Source organism: Chanodichthys erythropterus, chromosome 19, assembly GCF_024489055.1.
Source record: "Chanodichthys erythropterus isolate Z2021 chromosome 19, ASM2448905v1, whole genome shotgun sequence".
In the NCBI taxonomy this organism is placed as follows: Eukaryota; Metazoa; Chordata; class Actinopteri; order Cypriniformes; family Xenocyprididae; genus Chanodichthys; species Chanodichthys erythropterus.
In genome coordinates, this window is record NC_090239.1 from 35875487 (window position 1) to 35896776 (window position 21290).

Sequence of the window (21290 nt, forward strand, 5' to 3'; positions counted from 1 at the left end):
TAGTTAATCGGAGAAGGTGAGGTCTTGAGCTTGAGGTGTCGACAAAGGGCGCCGGAGATGAAATTTCCTGCTGGCCCTGAATCGAGGAGCTCCACCACTGGAACAGAGGTATTAGCAGCAGTAAGGTTTACAATAGTAGTGAGTGGTTTCATCTTTTGAATGGAGGGGATGATGGCACTCACCACGGGCCGAGGAGGACAAGTTGGGCATGTGGAGATTACATGCCCCAGAGATCCACAGTATAAGCACAGATTAAGGCTCAGCCTTCTCTGTCTTTCAGCAGATGTCAGACGGGAATTGTCCACTTGCATTGGTTCACTTGCTGGTTCTGGAGAGCTGACGGGTTTGGACCGACGGAGGAGGGTGCTGTAGAGTGGCTGGCCCTGGTGCTCAAGGAGACACGACTGCATACGAGAACCCACGCGGATGGCAAGTTGGATGAAGCGTTCGAGTCCTAGGGAGTCCTTGTATGCAGCGAGATGCAACCGCATATTAGGCTCCAATCCCTGACGGAAGATGGTGATGAGGGCTTGTTCATTCCATCCGCTGGTGGCGGCTAGCGTTCTGAACTGCAAGGCATAATCGTTAACGGTCTTATTTCCCTGTTTCAGATTATACAGTTTCTCACCAGTTGAAGAATCAGCCAACGGCTTTCCGAAGACCTCCCGGAAGTGAGAGACGAATGCAGAGTAAGATTTTACAACTGAGCCTTTTTGAGTCCAGAGGGAATCCGCCCATTGATGGGCCTTACCTTGCAGTTGGGAGATTATGAATGCGATTTTAGCCGTGTCGGTGGGGTAGAGGTGCGGCTGCATCTCCATGACCAACTCACATTGAAGGAGGAATCCGCTGCAATCCTCTGCCGATCCTGAGTAGGGCGCCGGTTTGGCCATGGGACTGGCGGTAAACACAGGAGAAGGAGCGGAGACAGTGGATGCGGAAGCAGCAGCGGTGGATGGTGACGGTGTTTGTGGGGTGAGTGCTCGGCGCAAAGCGTCCACGAGCTCTTGGAATGGATCGGTGAGGCTCATGCTGATGTATAGCTGGTATGGTCTGGTCTTCTGTTACAACAGAGACACCGGAGGCAGAGATAAAAGCAGTACATATGTTTTATTGAGATAAACAGCAGAGCAACAGGTAAGTGAATGGTGAGTATGATGGTCTTGGAGAAGAATGAGAGGTAATACTGTCCTTTTTGATGTGTTGCAGATGACGATGGAAGGAGATGCTGGAGACGGATGATTGGAACACTCACACACACAGACAGGTAGGAACACGAGGAACGTTGGAGACGATGGACACGATGGAGGCAGGTAAGTATAGCGTTTGGAGTCCTTGAGGTAAGCATACAAATGGCTGTAGTGCAAACGAGACCGGACAGTGAGTGTGTGTGAGTGTGGAGCTTAAAGGGGTACTTCACCCCTGGAAAGATGAATGTGTATTTAAAATTGGTCATTTATGTAGTAGAAATGTGAAATAATTTTTGAATTTGGAGCTTTCTAGACTGAGAAAAGGCAGAAAATCTATTTTTGACTAATGTGGATGAAAGACAACAACTCCCAGAATGCACTTGTTTTGCTGCCCTTGCGAGGCCATGCCCAAACCACGCCTATCGGTTACAGGCGGCATTACCAGGAAAATTCAAACAACTAGGCTTGCTTTGTTACATATTAATTCAATAAATCGTGAGTTAGTTCATACATTTACAGCGAAATGGTGCTAAATTGCTTTGGACCTGGATGTACACCCAAAACCAGGAAAGGACAAGTTTCCATCATTTTCCGATTAAGTTAAAGATTTGGAGCGATGTAAACAGTGGCTGTGGGCCATCAAACACCCGAAGTTTGGAGATGCCACAGTTATAGAAAACCTAAAAAAAACGCAGAATATGTAGTCTCCATTTCAAGCACGAGGACTACGAACCAAACATCCTTGCAATGAAGAGAACCATTCGGAAGGACACCGCGATACCATCGATATTCACTTTCCCAGAGGACAAACAGCCTGGGCATCTGGTACTAAGCGTATTCGCCTAGAGGTAAGACTCGCTGATACTAGACTGATAACACAGTAGCCTATATGTAGTGTTGTAGGTAGCAGTAAAACTGGAAACTTAGCAAAAACGGCAGCTGTGGTTGCCAGAACTTTACCGTAAAAAATACAGTAGCAACGTAAAAAAAAAAAAAAAACTGTTAAATAAACAGTAAAATAACGTATTTCATTAATTGATATATTGTTAATTTACCAACCTAATGAAGTACTAATATCTGTTTTGTACCTTTATAATACACTGACAGTCACCAAACACAGTGGTGATAAGAGTCACATGATGAATCAAAGTTCATCACAAGCAGCTTTTCCACAAGCTGATGAGGACAATACTAATATATAGAAGGTGCACACAGTGTCATTCACACACACACTAAACACCATCATGGTAACATGCATGAAATTTTAAAAATGCAATAAACATTAATTTAGCAACATTAGATGTAACATAAAACCCTAATGTACATAACTGATTAGAAAAAAATGAGAAAAAACTAAGAAACAGTTATTTCAACGAAAATATATCAAATGTGAAGTGTCACGCAGGGAATTGTGGAATGTCAATTTACGGTTTTTCACTGTAAATTTTACAATGAATTGTTATTTTTCACTTCCAAAAATTAAATGTACCATTAGAGTTTTTCACTGCAGCATTTTTACAGTCTTTTACTGTTAAAATCACAATATTTTTTTACAGTGTATTTGGTGTACTGTCCAAAGGGATCGAGGGCGCCGAGCTTGGAAATTAGCCTAAACCCAAAGTTTTCCCCGTATCCCCAGCCGAGAGTGAGGAACGGGGTGGCGGAGGGATAGATAGGTATTTTATTTTGACTATGGCAACATTTTTTATTAAAAAACATTTATTTGAATAGGGCAACATTTGCATTTTAAAACCTTTATTTTAATATGGAAACATGTCACCTCATTCTACAATATTTCTATGATTAAATGGCTGACTCCTCCCCCATCAGCCAATCACTGTGTGTATACTCCATAGCAACGAGGTCAACCCCACCCTTACTCTTAGCTTAAGACTTCAGTCTATTCCTTATTAAAAGTTTGTCTCAGCAGCTTTGTGAATATGTTTTAAGAGAAAACTCTAAGCTAAGCGTTTTTAAACAAATGTTCTCTCCATTTCACCCTTCAGCCACGCACCTTTGAAAGGGAAGAATCCAAGGTGGCGTTTGTTCTGACCCTACTCACCGGGAAGGCGGTGCTATGGGGAATGGCGGTTTGGGAAAACCAGGACCCGTGCTGCTCCTCGTTCATGGCACTTGCCGGTGAGATGAGGAGGGTGTTCGACTGTGCGGTTGCGGGGAAAGAGGCCGCCCGCAAATTCACCGCTCTCAAGCAGGGCAACAACACGGTCGCTGACTATGCCATCGAGTTCCACACCTTTGCGGCGGAGTGCCAGTGGAACGAGGAGGCGCAGTGGGACGTGTTCCTGCATGGGCTGGCTGATCGTATCCACCGGGAAATATACACGTTGGACCTTCCAGAGACATTCAACGGGCTATATGAGCTGGCGCTTCGAGTTGATTCTCTCCTCCGACGAGTGGAGTCACTAGTGGAGTCCGGAGAGAGGCACAGCGGTCTTCCTGTCAGCCCGGTGGATGCGGTTAGCCTAGCACCCGATCCTGAGCCCATGCAGGTAGGGAGAGCTCGGCTTTCTCGGGAGGAGCGGGAGCGGCGGAGGTCCCTTGGTCTTTGCTTATACTGCGGGACATCGGGGCATATCATCAGGAACTGCCCGGTAAAAGACCAAGCCCGATAGTAAACTCGAGGCTACTATCGGGCGGGATCTCCACCGAGAAGTCCTCGCCATCGACCCTCCTCACGGTTAGACTGAGATGGGCCACACACGACATCACCTGTAGCGCACTTTTGGATTCTGGGGCGGAGGGCAGTTTCATGGACATCACATTTGCACGACAACATGGAATTCCTACATCATCCCTTGAGCACTCTATTTTAGTCAACGCACTCAATGGACAGTCTCTTCCCAGTCTCTCCCACACCACGGATTACATCACCCTCATCACTTCCGGTAACCATTCAGAAGAAGCACAGTTCCTCCTCATGGACACCCCTCACGCACCTGTCGTTCTTGGACACCCCTGGCTCACCAAACACAACCCTCGCATTGACTGGCAACTCGGAACTATCACTGAATGGAGCACCCAGTGTCACAAGTCTTGTCTGTTGTCTGCTTGTCCCACGGTGTCTGTTTCTGTTTTGCAGGATGAGGCGGTGGATCTGTCTAACGTGCCTAAGGAGTACCTTGACCTGAAGGATGTGTTCAGTAAGTCCCGAGCTGCTTCTCTCCCTCCGCATCGTCCCTACGATTGTGCAATAGACTTAGTTCCGGGTAAGTCTCCGCCTAAATCAAGTTGTACTCTTTATCTGTTCCCGAGAGGGAGGCCATGGAGAAATATATTTCTGATTCTCTGGCAGCCAAGTTCATCCGCCCTTCCTCATCTCCAGCGGGGGCGGGGTTCTTTTTTGTGGGGAAGAAGGACGGGTCTTTGCGACCTTGCGTTGATTACCGGGGGCTGAACAACATCACGGTAAAGAATACTTATCCTTTGCCGTTGATGTCTTCGGCCTTCGAGAGGTTGCAAGGAGCGTCCGTTTTCACTAAATTGGACTTAAAAAACGCATATCATTTGGTCCGCATCAGGGAGGGGGATGAGTGGAAGACCGCTTTTAACACCCCTAGAGGGCACTTTGAATACTTGGTTAATGATGTGTTGAGAGACATGGTTGATCAGTTCATATATGTCTACCTGGATGACATACTGATTTTTTCATCGTCTCTCCAGGAACGTTCAACATGTCAGACGAGTGCTTCAGCGGCTGCTAGAGAATGGGCTTTTTGTCAAGGCGGAGAAATGCGAATTTCATGCACAATCTTTTTCTTTCCTAGGGTACATCGTCTCGTCTGAGGGAATTCGCATGGATCCTGACAAGGTTAAGGCTGTGGTGGATTGGCCAAGTCCAGATTCCCGTAAGGCCCTACAGCGGTTTCTGGGGTTCGCCAATTTTTACCGGCGTTTTATTCGCAATTTCAGCCAACTAGCCGCGCCTCTGACCGCTTTGACCTCCTCCAGAACGACCTTCAGGTGGTCAGATGCAGCCGAGGCTGCATTTGCCAAACTGAAGGGCCGCTTCGTTTCGGCCCCCATTCTGATAGCCCCTGATCCATCGCGTCAGTTCGTGGTGGAGGTCGACGCGTCAGAGGTGGGGGTAGGTGCAGTTCTATCCCAGCATTCTCCCTCAGATAACAAGATGCACCCTTGCGTGTATTATTCTCATCGTTTGTCTCCCGCCGAACGCAATTATGATATTGGTAACAGAGAGTTGTTGGCAGTCAAATTAGCGTTGGAAGAGTGGCGTCACTGGTTAGAGGGTTCAGGGGTACCCTTTATCGTTTGGACTGATCATAAGAATTTAGAGTATATACGATCGGCTAAGAAACTCAATTTCAGGCAGGCTCGGTGGGCACTTTTCTTCGCTCGTTTTGATTTTACCCTTTCGTACCGCCCGGGCTCCAAAAACATCAAGCCTGATTCTCTTTCTCACATTTTTGATCCCTTCGAACGCCCGTCTACTCCCGAGTGTATTCTTCCCGAGACATTAGTGGTCTCCACTCTTACATGGGAGATCGAATCGAAGGTCCTGGTGGCCTTAGAAGGGGTAACGCCTCCGCCCGCATGCCCACCGAACCGTTTGTTTGTGCCGGATGAGTTAAGGTCCTGCGTCATCAAGTGGGGTCATTGTTCTAACGTGGCTTGCCATCCAGGGGTTAATCGAACCAGATTTTTGGTCAAGCAATGATTCTGGTGGCCAGGTATGGCTCGCGACATTCGCGATTTTGTTTTGGCTTGCTCGGTCTGTGCTACTGGTAAGACTTCCAACCGCCCTCCAGATGAGTTACTCCAACCGCTGTCTGTCCCTTCGAGACCCTGGTCCCATATCGCACTAGATTTTGTGACCGCCCTCCCACCCTCCCACCCTCCCAAGGGTATACGGTTGTTTTGACCGTTGTGGACCGGTTCTCGAAGTCGACCCATTTTATACCCTTGGCCAAATTACCCTCTGCTAAGGAGACAGCGGTTACTGTCATTGATCATGTCTTCCGGCTACATGGCCTCCCGGTGGATGTGGTTTCTGACAGGGGTCCCCAATTTGTGTCCAAATTCTGGCAAGAGTTTTGTAAGTTACTGGGGGTGACGGTTAGTCTTTCCTCTGGGTTCCATCCCCAGACCAATGGTCAGACCGAGAGAGCCAACCAGGATTTAGAGCAAATGTTGCGATGTTTGGCGTCCAAGAATCCTTCCTCCTGGAGCCAACAACTCTCTATGATTGAGTACGCTCACAACTCGTTACCAGTGTCTTCTACGGGCCTTTCTCTGTTTGAATGTAGCCTAGGTTAACAGCCACCTGTGTTTCCCAGTCTGGAGTCCGAAGTTGCGGTCCCCTCTGCCCACGCCTTTGTCCAGAGGTGCCATCGCACTTGGAACAGAGTCTGCGAGACTCTGTTGCAAGTGAGGGCGCGCACCAAGGCTAAGACCGATCGCCACCGGTCAAAGCCACCCGTATACGTCGTTGGTCAAAAAGTGTGGCTTTCTACTAAGAACATTCCGCTCTGCTCCGTTGCTAATAAGCTTGCTCCCAAATTTATTTGCCTGTTTACTGTCACTAAGATCATTAGTCCAGTGGCAGTCCGCCTCAAATTGCCTCCGGCGTACAGGAGGATTCATCCCGCCTTCCATGTGTCCAAAATCAAACCAGTTTTTCATTCACCGCTTAATCCGCCTGCTCCGGTTCCTCCACCGCCGCGTCTCGTAGACGGGGAACCAACTTATTCGGTTAATCGTATTCTGGACTCGAGGCGGAGGGGACGCGGATTCCAGTACTTGGTGGACTGGGAAGGTTACGGTCCGGAGGAGAGAAGTTGGGTACCTGCTAGGAACATTCTGGATCACTCCCTTGATGATTACAATCGACAGGTAAGGAGTGGTGGGAACGCCGAGAGGTACTGTCACGGTTCGCAGATCCACTGTGTCATTCTGTTGTCTGTGTGAGGGTTGTGGGGTGTGTCACCTGATTGTTCTGTTTGGGCGTCACCGCTGATTACTTATCAGCGGCAGCTGTGGCTTATCAGATCTTGTCTATTTAATGCCTTGTCTTTCGTCTCATGTTTGTCAGATCGTTGTTTGGAGTCCTGGTGTTTGTCTCATGTTACCGTGTTTCTTGTTTCCTGGAGTTGGAGTTCTCGTCGCTGTTTCCTGTCTGTTCCCTTGGACACTCGCTCTGGATATTACTTGGCTCATCTCAACTCAACCCACGGATTCTCACCACGGAGCACCACTCACTACGGACACCATCACCCATCAAAGTCCCTGTGTTACCATCTCTCCTGCTGTCTGTGTTGTGACTGTGTTTGTGTCTTTATCTGACTTATCTTGGCGTGAAGCTCTATTAAAGTGATTTACTTGCTATTGCATCCAGTCTTCATTTCCCGTGACAGAACTTTTACTGCTATTTAGGAGAACTCTTAGCGGAAAGATAAAATGTTTTGTGAATACGGCCCCAGAACACAAACAATGCTCAAATGCATGTTGACGGATCTTCTTCTGTCTGTTCTCCAAAATGTAATCAAATGTATATTCCTGCAAGCGCGTGCAAACTGGTTAGCTGTGTTTATGCAGAGGCGTTAATTTTCAAGACAAACAGGTCACTGGCGCCACCACTGCGCATTAAGTAATTACCTTGGGACGGCAGGTGTTCATTGCATGCTCTCTGAACGATGGTAGCTTATTTAATGTATAGATATAAGATAAAATGGTAAAGAAATGCTACATACTTTGTAGTGTTGTTATTGTGGTATAATAGCTTAATCTGTTTGGTTGTAAAATGTAGGCTATTGGCTGTATGAATTGAGATCAAATTAAATCGATAGGCGCATTGTTCATAGACAGCATACACAGTTCAACTAATACAATCTTCATTGCTGACAAACAAGCAGATTTGTTTTTAATTGACTGTAGATCAACTGCCACTTCATCCAACGCTCTGAGTGAGAAGCGCTTCAGACGAGTGCGTGCAGGGAAACTGAACAAATCATTCAAACTGATTCACGAACCAATTAAGTTTTGCCAACTTGTTACATTCAAGTCTTTGAACAGAATCGACTCAAAAGATAATTAATTTGTGAATGGGGCATTGTTCATGAAAAAAAAAAAAAAAGTGCGCTTTGCATAAAATACGCATTTCTTAACATGTACAGTATTGCATTAAAATAAAGTAAAGAGAGGAACGTTGCCCAGCGTAGCAAAGTAAAAGTAGGCTAAATCTACTCTAAAAAGTACATTTAAAAAAAAAAAAAAAAATACTAGTAAATGTAACGAAGTAAATATACTTCGTTACTACCCACCTCTGGTCCAGGGTGACATATCTTATTAAATGACCACATATCTGATTAAATAATTTATTTTATTTGACAATAACCAAATAAAATAAATCAATACATGGTTCTATTTTATGCATTTAGGAATTTCTTCAAACCCATTCATTTTTTTTTTTTTTTACATTTCTATTAAAAGACAAAGTTTTGTTACTGGCCTTGTTATGACACTTAATTTTGTTTGGATTTTTGCAGACCTAACTAAACCTTTCTGATCTGGGAAAGTTTCTAGAACATCCAAGCATCCACGAATTGCGAGGGGCTGCAGTGTCTGCAACAAGAACAACATCACCTGGTTGTAAATTTAATTTTTCTCTGATACATTTTTGTCTCTCTTGTAGCAGAGGCAAGTACTCTTTTATCCACCTCTTCCAAAAGAGGACTGAGAGGTACTGTACCTGCCTCCAACTTCTTCTTACATACGGGTCCTTTTCATCAAACAGTCCAGGAGGCAGGATTTTTTTTCCTTCTGCATCCCTTAATCCAAACCAACACCTAAACTTAACAACTAACTAACTATTAATAAGAGTAATTAAGGGTTTATTGAGGCAAAAGTCATATTTAGTAGTGAGAATTGGACCCTATTCTAAAGTGTACCATATGTAACACTCTGTGGGCACACCTGTTGGCAGATTTTCCCCAGTGTACTGAGTTATGGTGACAATAAATGGGTTATTCCCAACTCTAACCAGATGGGAAGGGTCTGTTATCAAATTCACATCAAGGGAGAAGAGCTACAAGTAGCCACTCATTTTTACATGGTCCTTCGAGTCGCAGTATCCGGGTTTACTATGGCAAGATGTTACAGCATACATAGTATGAGCCAATCATGTGTGTCAGGGGGAAGATGTGAAGAGTTTGACCTTAGTGGAGTGATCTCAAACTCATCTTCTGGAGGGCCACTGTCCTGCAGAGTTTAGCTCCAACCAGCTCCAGCTCACCTGCCTGGAAAGATTCTAGAAATCCTGAAGACCTTGATTAGTTGGATCAGGTACAGTATGTTTAATTAGGGTTGGAGCTGAGTTTGAGACCATTGCATTAGTGGCTTCCCCAAACTGATTCCCATGTCACTCATGTCTCATATCAAATTAATGCTAATTTCATGCTAAAATGCTAACTTATATTTTTATGTATGTGACTTCCTCATCAGGTGCAGTGTGTGTTTGTTGCATTAATTGGAGTATAAATGGACACAAATCCACATGGCCCAGTAATCATGCTCAGTCGTAAAAGCTCCCACAGGAAGAATTTTGCCTCTCGGAAATCCTACCCATCTCATTGGTTAGGTCAACCCTCAGGGGTATGACTTCTCCCGGATCTTAAAAGCCAGAGCACATCAAGTTAATCTGATTAAACTGATTCAAATATCCATAATTTATCATAATTAATAAATCATAATAAGTTATGAATAATTAATATTTCCCCTTTGAGCTAATTTGCTACAGTCATTGTTATTTTGTACTAATGTATTTTGTATTATATTTTTATCTTACAGAAAACCACACACACAAAGAAGAATTTGTTAAGTGTACTGAGTTGTGGTGACAATGTTATTCCCGTCTATAACCGGATGCTCTATAGTGAGTATATTAACAACCAATTCACATCAAGTGAGAAGATCTTCAAGTAACCACTTTTTTTTTTCTTTTTTTTTTTTTAACAGTAAATAATGACAGAAAATCCATTTAAATTAAATTTTCACTATCTTGAACTAGCACAACATCCAAATTATGTTTCTACCCCTGTGGAAAGACTAAAATGACTAAATCTTTGTTTTACGGCAATACATATTTGGTAACTTGTCCATACCTCCTCAGAGCAACTGTAGTCCAGCCATTCTTGCCTGTATCGGTCTATTCCATCTGAACATCTGAGAGATTATAAACACATACATTCAGCTGTCAGGAGAAGACACATGCCTTGCTTGAATTAATGAAGTAAAACACATCAGACACTATCTAATGCTAATACCTTTTTAGAATATTGCACCACCCACAGCCTGATGTTAGGTTGGACTGGAGACATTGTTCGCATGAAGTGTGCTGGAGGCAGGCTAGAGACAGATATGCCAACATAAAACAGGATATAACGTCTAATGTCAGAGCACAAATTTTCATCTATTTGTAATCAAATTCATTATGTTTGAAAGGGGACCTATTATGCCCCTTTTTACAAGGTGTGATTTAAATCTCAGGTGTCCCCAGAATGTGTCTGTGAAGTTTCAGCTTAAAATACCTCACACATCATTTATTTTACCATGTTGTAAATACCCATTTTTGAATGCTAGCAAGAAAATGCTATTTTCGTGCGCGTCTTTAAATGCAAATGAGATGCTGCTTCCGCCTCCTATCCAGAATAGAGCTTCCTTCATTCACAGCTCCTGCATGCATCACAATCACACTCAGGGACATTGCAGTTCTTCTTCATCATAAAAGTTTATTATCTGCATGCGTTTTAAAGCTATATCAGTTTAAATTTCTAATTTATCTTTTTCTTAGTGTGCTCATTTGAAGCACGCACAGAAAGCTGGCTGTCAGATGGCATGTCTCAATATTATTATACCAACTTCTCTTTCACATTTTATTGTATGTAAACTGTGAAATACTCACAAGGTTGTAAAAAAAACACACATAGTTCACATAAACACAGTCGGTTGTGTCTGTGCAATTGTGACTGTTGCAGAGGACAAATGGGCAAGCAGTGATTGGTTTACTCACTTGGTAAAGGACTGAACTCAAATGCAGAGTTATTGACAATCTTTGTTGTGTCAATCTCAACCCGGTGATATTCATAAATACTCTGTCGTTTAGCATCTGTTGATGATACACCAATAAAGTATTGGTCAACATGATAACAGTGTAAATGTACCATAAGTAGTCATTATGATGTACCATATGACAAAATGATTGATGGTGACCTTTGACCTGCCACGCAACACACATTGAGCCCCCCTATGTCACGTTGACCTTTGACATTGTGTTATCCTCCGTGGATTCGTTATGGCTATGACCTTATATTTGGAATAATGATGTTGGCCTTTGGGCCTTGGGTATTTTCTGGGTGATCAAATTGAAGATGGATTTTGAACTTTTGGATTTTGAACTCATATTTGAAGAGTTGAGGGTCATTTTTGAAGTCTGATTTTGGGTCGCATCTGCAGAGCCGTATGTGCAGGCATCTGCATTCCATGTCTGAGTAAGTGACAAAAATAAGTTTCTAATGAAGAAACGGTCACATCAAAATAACAAAAGAATAAACATAGTTTATTTTGTGAACCACAATATGAGCTCTCTCACTGTCATACACACATCATTTTTAAATGTGTGGGGGAAAAAAAATCATTAGTTGCATCCCAAATGACGCACTATACACTATGCACTTGTACACTATGCACTCAACCGTCTAGTGTATGAATTTAGTATAGTCCCAAATGGAACACTTAATGTTTTTTTACTAACCGGAAATTCAAACCTCTCAGTTGATGGCAAATGACGCTTAACCGATGTAATAACAAAGCCAATAATACTGTCACGATCACCGTCAGTTCCTGTCACTTCCTGGACTACATTCCCCATAATCCTCTCTGCCAATCACCTGCACTCACTCCACCAATCACTACACTAATCACCACACCCAGCTGCCATGCATTACCTGGACTATAAAAGACTCACACAATCATCACCTGATCGCAAAGTCTTGTTTTCACTTGTGTTACATTTCTGAGCGTTTCCTTGTATCCTGTTTGCCTGTCTGTGATTGATCTTGCCTGATTCCTGTTTTACGACCCATTGCTGCCTGCCTCGATCCTTGCCTGTACCCTGACTACGACTCTGCCTATTCCTTATTGCTCCTGTTTGTTCCTGTTTGACCCTGCCTGAACGACCACGCTCACTTCTAATAAAACGCTGCAGTTGGATCTTACTCTGAGTCCTGCCTTCGTTACAGAAGACTTCGCCATACCCAGATCCAGCAGCTTCTGTGAGCGTTTCCAGTCTCAACATGGACCCCGCAATACGTCTCATCCGACTTCGTCAAGGTAACTGTACCCTGGAGGACCATATTCAGAAGTTTCTGGATATTGCTTACTATTCAGATTTGCCTGACTGTGTCTTGATAGACTTTTTTTGTGATGGCGTTAACCAGCCACTCCAAAATAAACTACGACAAGAAGGACCACGTTTATCACTCAGCGGTTTTATGGATTATGCGTTATTAACTGTGGGCTCTCCATTTACTGTGGGTGTCGCAGAGAAATGCGACAGCACGGTGAATTATGTAATGGCTGCCACACCAATGGACACTCACAAAATGGTGGCTACCATCACAACAACACCAAGTCAAAACATAGTTGATCTTCATGAGCCACGTCACGTCTCCGCTGATCGCCCAGAGCAACGTCACGCCTTCACTGATCGCCCAGAGCAACGTCACGCCTTCGCTGATCGCCCAGAGTAACGTCACGCCTTCGCTGATCGCCCAGAGCAACGTCACGCCTTCGCTGATCGCCCAGAGCAACGTCACGCCTTCGCTGATCGCCCAGAGCCACGTCACGCCTTCGCTGATCGCCCAGATCAACGTCACGTCGCCGCTGATCGCCCAGAGCAACGTCACGTCGCCGCTGATCGCCCAGAGCAACTTCACGTCGCCGCTGATCACCCAGAGTCGCGTCACGTCTGTAGATCAGTCCGGGAGTGGAGAGGGTTGCGTTCCAGTGTGGCTGATCCTCCACTGACTACAGTCCGAGCAGCTGGCATCCCCAAGTCCTCGCCGGCCGCTTCGCTCTCAAGCCAGCCGGACGCTTCGCTCTCAAGCCAGCCGGACGCTTCGCTCTCAAGCCAGCCGGACGCTTCGCTCTCAAGCCAGCCGGACGCTTCGCTCTCAAGCCAGCCGGACGCTTCGCTCTCAAGCCAGCCGGACTCTTCGCTCTCAAGCCAGCCGGACGCAACGCTCTCAAGTTCGCCGGACGCAACGCTCTCAAGTTCGCCGGACGCAACGCTCTCAAGTTCGCCGGACGCAACGCTCTCAAGTTCGCCGGACGCAACGCTCTCAAGTTCGCCGGACGCAACGCTCTCAAGTTCGCCGGACGCAACGCTCTCAAGTTCGCCGGACGCAACGCTCTCAAGTTCGCCGGACGCAACGCTCTCAAGCGCCCCGGACGCGATGGACAAAGTGGCTGCCTTGCCAGTGCCCTCGGGCAAGATGGCCGCCCCTGCAATGAGTAAGGATGTAGGGGGCGTTCCAGTCAGTGAGTCCATTCCAGAGGCCGCTCCAGCCAGTGAGTCCACTCCAGAGCAGCCTGCTCTCCTGGTCAGTCCTGTCTTGGCCCAGAGGGCTGTGCTCACTTTTTATGTTTTGGCTGTCCTGCGTGCGTTGAGGATAAACTAGAGCTCTATGGACTTTGGAGCAGTCTGCCAGCCCGAGCAGCCCGCTGTCGTCCCAGAGCAGCCCGCTGTCGTCCCAGAGCAGCCCGCTGTCGTCCCAGAGCAGCCCGAGCCTGCTGCCGTCACAGTGCGGCTTGCTGCCGTTCTAGAACAGCCTGTGCCCATCCCAGAGCTGCCCGCTCTCCCTGACACGGCCACGGAGGTCGTCACCGAGCTGCCCGCTCTCCCTGACACGGCCACGGAGGTCGTCACCGAGCTGCCCGCTCTCCCTGACACGGCCACGGAGGCCGTCACCGAGCTGCCCGCTCTCCCTGACACGGCCAGGGAGGCCGTCACCGAGCTGCCCGCTCTCACTGACACGGCCACGGAGCACCCTTGGTCGGCCCTGCCACCACCGCTCAGGCCATCTGCCCTGTAGGCGCCACCCGAGCTCCTTGCCCATGAACCCGCCAATGCCTCCGTTGATTTCCCCAAGAACTTTTTGGGGGGGGGGCAGTATACCTAGGGGTGGGGAGCTTGTGGGAGGGGACCCTGCTCGGCCACTGCCGTCATCGGCCTTTGAACTATTCTGGCCATTTATGGACCCTGACCCGCCGTGGTTACCCAAGCCGCCTGACCTGCCGTGGTTACCCAAGCCGCCTGACCTGCCGTGGTTACCCAAGCCGCCTGACCTGCCGTGGTTACCCGAGCTGCCTGACCTGCCGTGGTTACCCGAGCCGCCTGACCTGCCGTGGTTACCCGAGCCGCCTGACCTGCCGTGGTTACCCGAGCCGCCTGACCCGCCGTGGTTACCCGAGCCGCCTGACCCGCCGTGGTTACCCGAGCCGCCTGACCCGCCGTGGTTACCCGAGCCGCCTGACCCGCCGTGGTTACCCGAGCCGCCTGACCCGCCGTGGTTACCCGAGCCGCCTGACCCGCCGTGGCTTTCCGACACTCCGGACTTGCCATGGTTGCCCGAGTTCCTGGACCTGCATCGGGGACCCCATTCCTGTCTGCATGCAGGTCTCCAATGCACCCACCCTCCCTCCCTAGCTGTTCCTTTTACGCCGCGAGGACGCGCCTTCCGGGAGGGGGGCGTTATGTCACGATCACCGTCAGTTCCTGTCACTTCCTGGACTACATTCCCCATAATCCTCTCTGCAAATCACCTGCACTCACTCCACCAATCACTACACTAATCACCACACCCAGCTGCCATGCATTACCTGGACTATAAAAGACTCACACAATCATCACCTGATCGCGAAGTCTTGTTTTCACTTGTGTTACATTTCTGAGCGTTTCCTTGTATCCTGTTTGCCTGTCTGTGATTGATCTTGCCTGATTCCTGTTTTACGACCCATTGCTGCCTGCCTCGATCCTTGCCTGTACCCTGACTACGACTCTGCCTATTCCTTATTGCTCCTGTTTGTTCCTGTTTGACCCTGCCTGAACGACCACGCTCACTTCTAATAAAACGCTGCAGTTGGATCTTACTCTGAGTCCTGCCTTCGTTACAAATACAAAACAAAATCAACAAAAAAGAACTTATTTTATTTTTTTTTATAATAGTAGTAGTACATGTCATAAACAATAGAACACCAGTCACCTTTAGGAGGCGACATAATCGTCTCCGCAGGAGAATGATATTTGCTCGAATAAATCTCAATACAGTAAGTTAAGGTTGCGGCTGTGGCTGCTGGAAATGTAAACATGAGCATAGTGCCCCACAGAGGCAAAATGTAGTAATAGCCTTAATTTAATGTTATTGAATGTACTTTTTTTCCCACTTCCTTTTTGATGTTGAGCAAATATGAGATGGCAATTTACATTTGCAAGGCAGCATATTAATTTAAATGTTTAAAATAATGCAAAAAAACATTGTAAAGACCATTTTTATTCCTTATGTAAAAATATGTATTCTTGCAAACAAACCAAATAACTAAATAACTTAAACATTAGTAATAATTAACATTATTAATTAATATATATATTATATTTTTTGTCATTCAATTTTAGAATGATAGACCAGACCACTACTGCCAGCTGAACAACACTGTGCCCATTCTGGCAGTATATTTTGATGGCATTAGTGATCTTCGCCCTAACTTTTGCCTGTCTAGACGGTCATTCAATTGTTTAATAACAGCCCTCGGGGACGAGTGTGACCATGGCTGGGGTCCTGTGGTGGAGACACTTATGTTCCTATTTTGGTTGGCAAGTGCCACATCATATTGCGTTGTTGTGAGGGCTTTTGCCATCCCCCACTCTACTGTACACAGAGCTGCCCACAATGTCAGCAAGAGAATCCTTGGCATCATGAAAAAGGTCATCTCTCTTCTTTCTGTTGATGACCTATCTTCAACCGGCAATGGATTTGCCTGGCTTGCTGGGTCTGCCATGTTCAGTAAGGTGGTGGGCAGCATTGATGGATGCCATGTCCACATGAAGCCTCTAATAGCTGACGCCCCTTGCTACTTAAACAGAAAATTATTCCATCCTGTCCAATTTCAAGCAATATGTGATCACACAGGTACATTTTTAGATGTCTTTATAGGGTTCCCTGGGTCTGTACATGATGCCAGGGTGCTAAAACACAGCCCCATCTTCCACCAGAGGCTCTATCCATCCCCTGGCTGGTGCATAGTGGGTGATGGTGGATACCCCTGTCTCTCCCAGCCAATTAGACTGATGACCCCCTACAGACACCCTCTACACAAACCAGTTCAGCAGATATGTATCCACCACCTGTCAAAAGCACACAGTGTTGTTGAGCGGGCTTTTGAGGTTCTGAAAACCAGTTGGTGCTTTATCTTCCTGAAAGCCCTTAAGGTTCACCACCTTTATGCACCAGAGGTTGTGGCCTGCTGTACAGTTTTGCAGAACATCTGTTTGAGAAATGAAGACATCATGGATGCAGACAAGACAAATTACAACATTGATGAGGATGAACTAGTAGTAGAGGCAGTGGATGCTGTATGGGGGGCAGAAGAAAGAGACAGAATGGCAGCTATGTGTTATGCACCAGCACTGGCAGACCATCTGTATTTCAGAATACAGTAAATTGGAACAATGTCAAACATTATCTGTATATAAAAATTGCTGATATATGTCACATAAATTCATTTGATAATACTCAATTACTCGAAGTAGTCTGCCTTAGTCGCACCTTCAGTACCATCAAAATTAATGGTTCATTTTTTTTTTCATTTATTTCTTCATTACTTCATATTTGTTTACAAACTTCTTATATATTCATCTATTTATTTATTTTTACAATCTTTTTATTTTTATTAAAACTATTTAATGACTATTTGTTTATTAATCTCTCTAAAAGAGCCAGAATTAGAGCAATATTATTGGCCTCCACCCTCCTCTTTTTGAAGTAATTCACTCCTCACTCCTTTCAGGAGTCACCACAGAGGGAGGTGAACACACTGCTGCATCCTGGGAGGATGAGGCAATGAGGACAGGTGGAGTCACAGACAGCCTGCCCCCAATTGCCTCATCCATCAAACTGTATCACTTCCAGGATGCAGCAGTGTGTTCACCATCCTCAGTGCTGACTCCTGTTCTGGAGCACTTTAGGTCCTGCATAAACAATTGGACAGTTCACAACATAACTACACAAATATTTTATTTTTAATAATCCCTGCCTTTAGTGCTTGTTTTTATAATTAACTGTAGTTTAATAATAACATGTCTGTAATTTCATCTAAACCCCTAGTCTTAAACTCAGTTATTGGTACACAGTTCTGCACAGTTTTGCTCCAAGCCTAACCAAACACACCTTATGTTTGGTTCAGTAATTTCACATTTATGGCAATGAATATGTCCTTTTCATTAACATTAAAGCGAAATAACTGGACAAACATGCAAGTCTGATAAAAATGCTCATTTTATAAGAAAAAGAGACAGGATTTAGAGGCTTTTGCATCTGAAGTACTGTACTGCTAAAAAATAATTTTTGGTTTGACTGCGTGTGTGTGTGTGTGTGTATATATATATATATATATATATATATATATATATATATATATATATATATATATATATATATATGAAGAGTTTGGTTCCAAAACGCGATAAACGCCATTTTCAAAAAAATTGAGTTTTCGCCAAAATCAGTATTGTATCTGGTCGGTATTGAAATGTCATTTATTAATTTTACGCCAAACGCGATATCCGTCGTGTTATTCTGTCATATTTTCTCCCTTTCTTTCCAAAACGCGACAAACGCCAGTCTCCTTTCTCTGCAGAACGCAATATATCCGCTCTCAACCAAATCACAGTGCTCCATTCCACCCACTGTAAACATTGAAGGCTTTTTTTAAAAGCCGTTTTTAATACCAATGTACTCGGCAAATGTGCTTATTTAACCATACGGTGGCGCCAGATACTCTTTAATCGGTAATGACAAATAATTTATAACATTAACAAGATTCATTTTGGGAGTGACGGCTGAATGTATTTTTAGTATTTTTATAAGATAAATATTGGCAAAGTTTAAACTCTGTCATGTATATGAATCAACTTTGAAAAACATTTGAAAAATAACTTTTATATTGATGGATTAATTGCATTTTGAAAAAAAAAGTGTCATGGATTTATTGCATTTTGGGAAAAAAATAATACGTTTTTATAATAAACTTTTTAAAATCAAAATGTAGATTTGAATTTTTTATTTTTTTATAACCAAAAGATGCTATTTGAAAGTTTGAAACAGAAAATAGTGGTTTTCATCTTGCCACTTTCTTGGTAAAGAAAGCACCTTTTTACTCAAATTAATCAAAATGGAGTTATTGCGTTTTGGAACCAAACTCTTCATTATATATATATATATATATATATATATATATATATATATATATATATATATATATATATATATATATATATATATATATATATATAAAATGGACCTTTCCCTAGACATTATTATATTTGCAGTGTAACTGTATATTCTAGCCGGTACACAAAAACCCAAACCTCACAGAAAAGTAACTTTTAAAAAATAATTAAGTAAATAAATAATTTCATATAATTTATAAGCTGCTTTGATCATGGGACAAAGTTTGCTCAGAGGCAAACATTTGTGGTATTACTACACTTTTGTCCACACAACATTAGGGAATACCTGAGCCACACACACACATGGTTCTATAAAATTTGTATCTGTTTTAAATGAAATGATTATGTTATATGTGCACTCTGTTTTGGACTTGGTTTGGACTTGTTGTTGTTCTATTTCCCGCCACCAGTTGGTCACCATAGCAACTAATCATCACATCCAGCTGTTCCTTATCACCCTGCTTGTTATCCCTTGTATATAAGCCCTGTGTTTCCAGTCCTGTGTTGTCCGGTATTGTACTTGTATTGTTTGGTGTATGTTCCTGCCTGTTCCTGTATTCTCCTGTGGATATTCCAGTAAAAGACTTGTTTATGTATATTTCTCCTCGTCGTGTGCTTTATACACCAGCAACCGTAACAGATTATAAATAAAATAATATAAGACAACGAATAATAAATATGTTACTGACATTTATTTAAATGTTATAGCTAAATTAATAAGTAGTTATTTTTGCAATGATAAAACAAAATAAAAAGCAAATAGTTTAAGTTGCATCATAAACAAAACATTCCCAGTGTCAGACACAGATGGGAACAAGAGGCACAGAACAGAGGCATGAACACAGGATCAGCACTGGCAGGTAAGTAGCAGTTATGGGCACGCTGATAAAGTCACTTAGCTGAGGAATTAACACAGTTCTCTTTTGCAGGTGTGGATTGGACAAAGGAGCACAGGACACAGACAAAGGAGTGGAAACATGGGAACATCAGGTAAGCAAACGGGTAAGGAGTCCAGATAAGTGAAAACAAGACCAGACACGGGAGTGTGAGTCTATATAATGCAGGTGCAGATGATCAGTATTCCGGTGATTGTGAACGAGTGGGCGGAGCGTGGAGATCCGGTTGACAATGTGTTGTTGTTAGTCGTTGGAACTGACTCTGTGACAGTACCCCCTCCTCCACGGGCGGCTCTTGACGACCGGATGGGGCGACGATAACGGGGTCTACCTCGACCCCGAGGAGCAGGACGGTCGGTATGGAACTGGGTTAGGAACGTTCCTTGACCCAGGAACGTTCCCCTGGGCCGTAGTCCTCCCAGTCGACGAGGTATTCCAGCACTGGACCCCGTCGTCGAGAGTCGAGAATTGCCTGCACCCGGTAGATGTTTTCCTCCTCACCGATGTCGGGAGACTTGCCAGACTCGGGATATAAACTGAGGACCATGATCCGAGACGATGTCTTCTGGAATGTGAAAATGGCGAAACACATTATGGAACAAAGCTTCTGCTGCTTCTAGAGCTGTGGGTAGACCCTTGAGGGGAATTAGCTTACATGATTTGGAGAGCTGATCCACAATCACGAACACACAAGTGTAGTTATTTGAAGGTGGTAGGTCGATAATACAGTCAATCCCAAGGTGAGTCTATGGTCTATGTGGTATGGTATGGTATGGTGTGGAGGAGTATACCCTCTGGGAGCCTCCTAGGAGTGTCGGCATCGGCACAGACTGAGCATCCTTTGATGTGACAGGAGACATCCTGGGTTATGGATGGCCACCAGTATTGTTGCTGCAGAAGCTAGAGGGTACGTGTACTGCCTGGGTGTCCAGAGCCCGGAGAGGAGTGAGCTAAGTCCATGAGGTGCTGACGATGGGCCGGTGGAACATAGAGGAGCCCTGCAGGACCTCCTGGCGGAGCGGGCTCGGAGGAATTAGCCTTGGAGATTTGTTGGTTGATGATCAATTGAATGGGACTCACGATCATGGCCGGAGGGAGGATAGTCTTGGGGTCTGAGTTCTCGGGGTCAGGCTGGAACAGACGAGAGAGAGCATTAGCTTTGCAGTTCTTACTTCCCGGATGATAGGTGACTGAGAAATTAAACGTTGTGAAGAATAAGGCCCAGCGAGCTCAGAGATGATTAAGTCTCCTTGCTTCTCTGAGGTATTCTAGGTTTCAATAGTCAGTGATGACTTCAAAAGGATGATGTGCTTCCTCCAGCCAGTGTCTCCATTCCTCCAAGGCTAACTTAATGGCAAGCAGCTCTCTGTTCCCAATGTCATAATTTTGCTCCGCCGGGGATATCTTCTTAGAGTAAAAGGCACATGGATGGAGTCGTGGTGGATCACCCTGCCGCTGAGACAACACCGCTCCGCGTCCACCTCGACAATGAAAGGGAGTTCAGGATTGGGGTGGACCAGGATCGGAGCGGTGAGGAAAGCTTCCTGGAGCTGGTGGAAGGCTTCTCGGGCAGATGGAGTCCAGGACAGAGACTTGGGCCGGCCTTTGAGAAGTGAAGTGAGGGGTGCACTGAGGAGGCTGAAGTTGTGGATGAAACATCCATAG

At 45.0% G+C, this 21290-nt stretch overlaps 1 protein-coding gene across 1 annotated transcript in view; it reads right to left on the minus strand.

Moving 5' to 3' along the window:
• The window catches only part of plxdc1 (plexin domain containing 1), a 285375-nt gene that overhangs the window by 109649 nt on the left and 154436 nt on the right, over window positions 1-21290 (minus strand). The window contains exons 5-7 of the mRNA XM_067369103.1: window positions 11236-11331; window positions 10490-10571; window positions 10328-10388 (exon numbers count right to left, since the gene is read on the minus strand). Coding sequence (XP_067225204.1) covers window positions 10328-10388; window positions 10490-10571; window positions 11236-11331 — 239 coding nt within the window. The remainder of the gene's footprint in view (window positions 1-10327; window positions 10389-10489; window positions 10572-11235; window positions 11332-21290) is intronic.